At 41.4% G+C, this 9358-nt stretch overlaps 1 protein-coding gene across 2 annotated transcripts; it reads left to right on the top strand.

The window, feature by feature from the left end:
- Positions 1 to 248: 248 nt before the first annotated feature.
- Positions 249 to 7601, top strand: si:dkey-23o4.6 (retinol dehydrogenase 13). Of its 2 annotated transcripts, none has more exons than XM_065027652.1 (7): positions 249 to 541; positions 3099 to 3233; positions 3481 to 3672; positions 4003 to 4164; positions 4254 to 4373; positions 4536 to 4740; positions 4959 to 7601. In XM_065027652.1, the coding sequence occupies exons 2-7, from the start codon at positions 3221 to 3223 to the stop codon at positions 5062 to 5064; spliced, it is 798 nt and encodes a 265-aa protein (XP_064883724.1). In that variant the 5' UTR covers positions 249 to 541; positions 3099 to 3220; the 3' UTR covers positions 5065 to 7601. The 2 variants fall into 2 exon arrangements, with proteins under 2 accessions (XP_064883724.1, XP_064883723.1); XM_065027651.1 differs by lacking the exon at positions 249 to 541 and adding an exon at positions 1377 to 2160.
- Positions 7602 to 9358: the final 1757 nt, after the last annotated feature.

The raw sequence follows: 9358 nt of genomic DNA, 5'->3' as shown, positions 1-9358 counted from the left end.
TAGTTAATTCAATTCAATTAATTTATAACATGGTAATTAATACTCAAATACATGAAATAGTATTAATTTCAACCAAATTTGTGTCAATACTTATATCCATACACCCACTAAAGGCAAATTCATTGAAGCTGCAAGCAGCCATTTTGTTATATCATGATGCTATTTATTAGCCCTTATTCAATGACTCAAATTCCATTGCATTACATTGAGCCATTTGACTTCCTCTTTCGCCTTGTGAGAAAAATGCCCAGACGCTCGGTCCCTAACAAAATGCTGTCTAAATGCAAATACACCTCACACGCGATACAATTTTGGAAACATTTAGAATTGTACTTTCATATAAGCAAGAAATAATTGTTCAAATACAAAAGCTACATTTACTGTGCAGTTTAAGAAAGAACATTGCCTCAAACCGAGACTACACTTCCTCCCCTCCAATGGCGCGGAACTGTGGAGGAAGTTTTGTAATTTGGCTGTGGGCTGTGTTTTTGTAAATTCTGCAGACTGCAACAATGATGCAACTTTGCTAAAAATGCATACAGTAAGTGTATATTTTGTATTTGAAAGATTCTCCCACCCTGATGTGAAATCAAAAAAACTGTAGGCCTATCAGAAGTGAAGATTATTAACGTTTCTAAACTTTAAAACAGTGACAGGATTGTAGTTCCTTGATCCAGCTGTGTTCCATACTTTCAATTGAGAACTAAAGGGCTGGGTTCTCGAGAACTAACTATTGATGTGCTGATTAATGTTACATACTCACATTGAAATTTTATGTTCTCACATTACAATTTTACAGAGTGAAATGTGTGTGCGCGCGTGTCAAATAAATAAAAAATATATTTGTCACATGCGCCGAATACAAGTGTGAAATGCTCATTTACCAACAATGCAGTTCAAAAAATAGAGCTAAGGAAATATTTACTAAATAATCTAAATTGGAAAAAAAAATCATAATAATCTAAAAGTAACACAAGAAAATGCCATAACAATGTAATGTGTGTGTAAGAGAAAGCGAGAAGGAATCATCATCCAGGATAATTTATTCACTTTGGGATTCATGTACATGTAGTCCACTCCACAAAACCATGTTACAAAAAGACTGCTTATAGGCTATAGGCCTAGGCTGTCAACAAGGCACATGGTGGCTACTTTGAAGAATCTCAAATATAAAATATATTTTGATTTGGTTAACTTTTTTTGGTTACTACATGATTCCATATGTGTCATTTCATAGTTTTGATGCCTTCACTATTATTCTACAATGTAGAAAATAGTTTTAAAAAATAAAGAATAAACCCTGGAATGACTAGGTGTGTCCAAACTTTTGACTGGTACTGTATTTGGAAATGTGTATATATATGTTTTATTTGATTCTCTTAGCTTATAGGTTTAGGCTATTGTAACGCTGAATTGACCAGTAATATTACTGTGAGGTAGCCAACATAACCCATCAGTGCAGCACATATGGCATGCTATCACCCTCTGGTCCCTATACATTTGATAAAGGACATGGGTTATGCAGCAATAGGTCTTACCTCAAATAGCCTAACCAAACAACTATCACAGCAGCCTATAAACATACAGATATTAGCCCGACATTGTGATGTCAACGTGTATCATTGTAGGCAGCAGATTAGCCTAAATGGCATGACATGGATATAGTCTTTATGGCAGATCATGTTCTAGGAATTGTATTCTAGTAAAATGCATTGTTATACCATTCTGCCTATTCATTTGCATTGGTATGTTTACATCTGTTTGCAGCGTTTTCATTCGCTGGACTGGGCTCACTCAGTTCACACCTAGAGATGTAACATAACACTTTGTATTTCGACACCACTGCTGCTCTCGTATTGCCCATGATACATTAGAGAATACGATTGTAATCTCTTCGTAATCTGAAGACAGACGCTAAATCCCTCTATTTAAATTGCTTTAAACCTATTAATAGCCTCGCTCTCAGATGAGAGCATCATAGCCGACAAAACATCGTAATATTCCTCGATTAGAACGAGGTGACTCCCAAGGCGAACGGTATTCGGTCCGTCCACCTATGGTCTGGCAGGTTTTTGACCAAGGCTACGGATAAAATGTGGGATGAAGTTGTTCGGTCTGCGCCGGTTAAGTATGGCGCTGTCATAGCGGTCACAGTGATCTGTAAGTCATGGCCTTTGTTTTTCATTGTACTATTTGAAACGTGTTTGTTACAATGAAATAACCAAGTAAAAAAAATATAATAGACTTTGAATTAAATTTGAAGGCGGGGCAAGGAAATCACTCAGAATATGAAATCGATTTAACGGTTTTAAGAAAAGTCTCTAAAGATAATTTTCATTCTCTATTATCATTCAACTTGGTTTGTCTTTTTGTCTCTCTTATCATTGTTTTATTAGAGAGAGCGATAACTTAGTTGTGATATTGAATATTAAACAGACAATAACAAAATTGGTTGTGTTAATTGTAATTTGTGAAGAACACTGACTACATTTGCCAGAATATGTTTATGCTCTCTTTGCAGACATCTGTTATTAAGATGTTATCTTGATGTTATTCAATGTTTTTTAACAGTTATTTATCACAAACATATCCCAGCTCATAATATCAAGTGCACAGTTAACTCCTATTCATACATTCCAGGAGCATGTTAAAATGCTCAGTTTCTGTCAGTCCACCCAGAAAAATGTTTCCTACATTGCCTCCTCCAAAAACACATCATCAACTCAGACATCAGAGCTTCACTGTCAGAGTTCTAGTCCATATTCCTGGTCACCATAATATTTTGCTCTCAAATGAACCCACTACACTCTTAGAAAAAAAGGTTCCAAAGGGGTTCTTCGGCTGTCCCCATAGGATAACTATTTTTGGTTCCATGTAGAAAGAACCCTTTTAGGTTTTAGTTAGAACACTTTTGGGTTCCATGTAGAACCCTCTTGTAGAACTTTGGGTTCTACAATAGAACCCAAAGTGTTCTACCTGTAAGAAGAACCGAAGAACCCTTTTAGGTTTTAGATAGCACCTTTTTTCTAAGTGTACAGCTTTCAAGCAATAATGTGGGAGGGTATCAATTCTCTCCATGTTGTTTGTTGCACCGACAGGCGTTGTTCTGTTGAGGAAATGGATTGCTGGGGGTGTGTGTCAATCTTCAGTCCAATTACGTGGCAAGACGGTGTTGGTCACCGGTGCCAACACCGGCATTGGCAAGGAAACGTGCCATAACATGGCACGTAGAGGTATGGCACAACCACATTATGTAGCTATGTACACAATGTCACAAATATGTGTGTGTCATACTGTAAAGACACAGTTTGACCTACTTTAAGGCAGGGTGTTAAATTGCTGCCTTCGACCATCCCATCCCAGGAAATGGTTGCAATATTGGGAGCAGGGTACCCTCCTCTTTGGACAGGATGTGCTCTGTGGGGGGATGGCGTGTGTTGTGTGTTTGTGCCTTCTCTAACTGACTTTGGGGAGCTGCAGGGGCGCGGGTGGTGATGGCATGCCGGGACCTGACACGGGCTGCGAGGGCGGCGGATGAGATTCGTCAGGCCACAGGGAACAGCAACATCGTAGTGCGGCACCTGGACCTGGCCTCTATGTACTCTGTCAGAGAGTTGGCCAAAGAGTTCATTGCCAGTGAGGATCGCCTAGATATACTCATCAACAACGCTGGTGAGCATCAGCAACCACTGGAACTGCCATGTCTGGATGGGAAGCTGGCTCTATGGCTTCAGCAACCACTGGAACAGCCATGTCTGGGTCCAGATTTACAAAACGTCTCAGAGGGAAAAGTGCTGATCTAGAATATTTTTTTCTTCCTTTTAGATCATAAGGAATAAGATTACATGGACCGGGGGGATCTGATCCTAGATTAACACTCTTACTCTGAGACCCTTTGTTAATACGGGCCTAGAATGGGAAGCAGGCTCTATGGCATTATGACTGATAAGGATGGTTGATTCCAGTTGTATAGCCCTTCATCATGATGGTTGTCTTCATCAGGTGTGATGATGTGCCCTAAGTGGCTAACAGAGGACGGCTTCGAGACACAACTGGCTGTCAATCACCTCGGACACTTTCTACTGACCAATCTCCTTCTGGGGAAGCTCAAGAGCTCCGCCCCTAGCCGTGTGGTCAATGTGTCTAGCATTGCCCACAAAGGGGGTAAACCAGCCTATTGGACTTTTATCTGCCTTTCCATAATATAGGTGCCATGCAATGTAAAAAAACAAAGTCTATTTCCCTACATCTAGGTAAGATCCAGTTTGATGATCTTTTCTTTGCCAAGAGGCCATACAACTCCCTGGTCAGTTACAGGCAGAGCAAGCTGGCCAACGTGCTATTCTCCAGAGAGCTGGCCAGAAGGTTGAAAGGTAAACAGATATACCCTCGGTTGTCTTTGGCCTTGTGCACATTTATTATAACCATTACAACAACAATATTGTCACCATTAAGAGTTTTAATTGACTGTCAGATAGGACTTTTCCCAGACACGGTGTAGAGGTGTGAAACACTGGGATCTGATCCCCTGGTAGGTACGGGGGTGACGTCCTACAGCCTGCATCCCGGGGTGATCAGGACAGAGCTGACTCGTCACGTGGAGACCTGGTTCCCCATGCTGAGGGCCATCCTGTCAGCCCCCTCCGTGCTCCTCATGAAGACCCCCACCCAGGGTGCCCAGACCTCCATCTACTGTGCTGTCACCCCAGGACTGGAGCACAAGTCTGGCAGCTACTTCAGGTAAGCTCTGTGGTGAAAGTAGTGCTGGATAGGACATGGACATCAAGTCACTGTATTTAATTGTTTTCAATTGTTGTCAAGGTTGTTTAGCTCCGGTTTGTAAAGTCTTATTGGTGTGTGTGTGTGTGTGTGTGTGTGTGTGTGTGTGTTTGTTTGTGTGTGTGTGTGTGTGTGTGTGTGTGTGTGTGTGTGTGTGTGTGTGTGTGTGTGCGTCTCAGTGACTGTGCCATGACGGAGACCGCCCCAGGGGGGAGGGATGATGCGGTGGCCAAGAGGCTTTGGAAGGAGAGTGCCCGTCTGGTGGGTTACATAGAGAAAGACTGAACAACCCCTCCATATGAAAACTATAGAGAAAGACTGTACAACCCCCTCCATCTGAAAACTATAGAGAAAGACTGTACAACCCCCTCCACCTTCAAAATATAGAGAAAGACTGTACAACCCCCTCCATCTGAAAACTATAGAGAAAGACTGAGCAACCCCCTCCACCTTCAAACTATAGAGAAAGACTGAGCAACCCCCTCCACCTTCAAACTATAGAGAAAGACTGAGCAACCCCCTCCACCTTCAAACTATAGAGAAAGACTGTACAACCCCCTCCATCTGAAAACTATATAGAAAGACTGTACAACCCCCTCCATCTGAAAACTATAGAGAAAGACTGAACAACCCCCTCCATCTGAAAACTATAGAGAAAGACTGTACAACCCCCTCCATCTGAAAACTATAGAGAAAGACTGAACAACCCCCTACATCTGAAAACTATAGAGAAAGACTGAACAACCCCCTACATCTGAAAACTATAGAGAAAGACTGAACAACCCCCTACATCTGAAAACTATAGAGAAAAACTGTACAACCCCCTACATCTGAAAACTATAGAGAAAGACTGAACAACCCCCTACATCTGAAAACTATAGAGAAAAACTGTACAACCCCCTCCACCTTCAAACCATAGAGAAAGACTGAACAACCCCCTCCATCTGAAAACTGGGAACTCATGAACTAAGGACAGCCCCAACCCTCTCTGACAAACAGCATCAACAGATTGGACGACTGGTACCAAGGAATCCTCAAGCCTCTCTTCTCTGACCTCTCAATATAAAATGACCTGTAAGGAGTCTTCAAAAATACATGCATGTGTGATGTGTAGTTACCAGGTTGGGGCGTCCATGCTTACCTTGGAGATTGCAGACTGAAAGACTAACAGACCTGTAGGAACTCAACTCAGGACAAAAAGTCCTTTCACCTCACTATGCTGGAGATCAGATATCCAACTAATTATTTGGAGCATCCATCGCCAGTCATTCTTGTAGAATTCTGACCCCTGTTAACAGGGGCGTCATGTACCCCAAAAATCTGAGGTTTAACAGGGGCGTCATGTACCCCAAAAATCTGAGGTTTAACAGGGGCGTCATATACCCCAAAAATCTGAGGTTTAACAGGGGCGTCATGTACCCCAAAAATCTGAGGTTTAACAGGGGCGTCATATACCCCAAAAATCTGAGGTTTAACAGGGGCGTCATGTACCCCAAAAATCTGAGGTTTAACAGGGGCGTCATGTACCCCAAAAATCTGAGGTTTAACAGGGGCTTCATGTACCCCAAAAATCTGAGGTTTAACAGGGGCGTCATATACCCCAAAAATCTGAGGTTTAACAGGGGCGTCATGTACCCCAAAAATCTGAGGTTTAACAGGGGCGTCATGTACCCCAAAAAATCTGAGTGTGCACAAAGTATGTGAGGATGGCTGGAGGAGTGGTTGGATAATTTAGCAATTTTCAAACACCTGAAAAAGCTTTTTCCTGCAATCTAGAGCCATGATCATTATGCTTAATTTTATGTGAAACATATGTATATTTTTCTGCATATTTAAGCATACTTTTTGAACTGTCTGTATCCAACTGATTGGTGGTTCTTTGTTTCAATAAATGAAATATTCATCTCTACATCTCTGCTAAAAATCTGGGTAAAAGATTGAAAGGAATGTGAGTCTTATTCAGTACATTGAATAATTCCTCACTTTTCTAAAGTCTACCAACCTTGCCAGCATACATGCCAGCTAAGATAGTTAGACAAGCTAGCTACTCTAACTTGTTTGATAGCCTTGTTTATAGCTAGTTATGAGGTTGGGAGATTGGGAACCAATCTGGGCTAGCTAAAGCCAACTTCATAAAATTGCTAGGAGGCTATTTCTTTTTTTAGTTGTAAAAACAGGACACATCTGAGGGGGCACGTGCCCCTGCGCCCCCTATGGGCATTATGCCTCTGCGCCCCCTATGGGCACGTGCCCCTGCGCCCCCTATGGGCATTATGCCTCTGCCTGATAATATGAATGTAAAAACAGGACACATCTGAGGGGGCACGTGGCCCTGCGCCCCCTATGGGCATTATGCCTCTGCTGATAATATGAATGTAAAAACAGGACACATCTGAGGGGGCACGTGCCCCTGCGCCCCCTATGGGCATTATGCCTCTGCCTGATAATATGAATGTAAAAACAGGACACATCTGAGGGGGCACGTGCCCCTGCGCCCCCTATGGGCATTATGCCTCTGCTGATAATATGAATGTAAGTTTAACACTTTAGAGTGTCATGTTTATGAAATAAGCAGATAAATAGTATATTTCATCATTAGAGATTGCAGGTAATTATTGCCAAGTATTCACCTGGTTATTTCCTGAGGGCACTGTAAAAGCATGTTTATACTAAATGTTCTCTGTAAAGAGTAGTTGTCTTTTGGAATTCACTCCTGAAATGGGAAACTACTGATGGTCATTCTGTTTCTCAAGGAAGGATCATCTTCAAGGTAATTTTGCAAAGTAGCAACAATGACGATCTCAAATAAAATGTAAGCTTTGTTTCTGTTGTTACCTTCATTTGAATAACGAAAATGTGTTTTGCATCAAACTGTATAAATGTGATTCTCTTATTCTATCTGTAAGGTTTTCTGACATGCAGTGAGCAGAAGTAACCAGCAGAGGGTAATATGTCCATTATAATTGAGCCACTAGAGAGCAGCGTGGTCCACTTACCACGCAGTCAGCACTCTACAGCCTCTTTCCAGGATTGCCGATACTGAGTAGGAACTGAATTCTTTCATGTTACCAATTAATCATATCTTTACAATGGTGACAATCTCTCAAATATAATTTGTCAATAGCCAATATTGTTCCAAACAGTTCACATCCAGAGACCCATAAAAAGTGTGAAATTGTTTTGTATTGTGGGAAACGGGGTTAATTTCATAAGCTATGGTTGTCTAAAAATATCAGTGTCAGAGAAATGATTTTACAACAAGTGCTTTGAAATAAAGAAGCTGAGACACACACTATACCACCATAAGTACATGCCATACATAGTGTCTAATAGACTCTACTGTAAGGGTTTGGAATAATGTTAGTAGTCAGTAGACACGCTGTCCTTATTGACCTAATGGTTCAGTATACATGCTGTCTTTATAGACCTAATGATTCAGTAGACATGCTGTCTTTATAGACCTAATGATTCAGTAGACACGCTGTCCTTATTGACCTAATGGTTCAGTATACATGCTGTCTTTATAGACCTAATGATTCAGTAGACATGCTGTCTTTATAGACCTAATGATTCAGTAGACACGCTGTCCTTATTGACCTAATGGTTCAGTATACATGCTGTCTTTATAGACCTAATGATTCAGTAGACATGCTGTCCTTATAGACCTAATGGTTCAGTATACATGCTGTCTTTATAGACCTAATGATTCAGTAGACATGCTGTCCTTATAGACCTAATGGTTCAGTATACATGCTTTCCTTATAGACCTAATGGTTCAGTAGACATGCTGTGGTTATAGACCTAATGGTTCAGTAGACATGCTGTCCTTATAGACCTAATGGTTCAGTAGACATGCTGTCCTTATAGACCTAATGGTTCAGTGTACATGCTGTCCTTATAGACCTAATGGTTCAGTAGACATGCTGTGGTTATAGGCCTAATAGTTCAGTAGACATGCTGTCCTTATAGACCTAATGGTGAAGACCCTTGAACTGAGAGTCAGTAAGCATATGCCAGCTCTGTCTTCCACTAAAGAGCTGATCTTATTAAGCTATAGCAGAGACCTATGACAGCAACATGTGACCTCTCACGGTTGGTAAGTAAACAGCAACTTAGAGAGGTCACATGTTACAGGATGTCACAGGTCAGCAGTAGGACAAACATCGCTAAGGTTTCCACATAGACTGATCTTGTTGCTAAAATTGATGAAAATCTAAAAATGTATATACAAGTTCCCCTAAATGTTAGCTTGGAAACACCAGCTATCTCTTTGACAACCTCTGTCCTGTAGAGTCTGCGAGCTCTACTCAGTTGAATATCGACTCATCTGGACTGCCACTGGAGACACTGTAAAAGCTATTATCTTTTATATCCATTGGACATTACATTCCCAATGCCACCATTCTCAGACATATCGAACATCCTCATTCAGGACCCTGGACAGAAAGACCCACATACAGTAATGGCCTGGATCAATGACTGAGTGCCCGGGTGGAGTCTCAATGCACACACACACACACACACACACACACACACACACACACACACACACACACACACACACACACACACACACACA

This window comes from Oncorhynchus nerka, linkage group LG14 (assembly GCF_034236695.1).
Source record: "Oncorhynchus nerka isolate Pitt River linkage group LG14, Oner_Uvic_2.0, whole genome shotgun sequence".
Lineage (NCBI taxonomy): Eukaryota > Metazoa > Chordata > Actinopteri > Salmoniformes > Salmonidae > Oncorhynchus > Oncorhynchus nerka.
The sequence above is the reverse complement of the archived record's forward strand: the minus strand, read 5'-3'. Positions and strand labels throughout refer to the sequence as shown.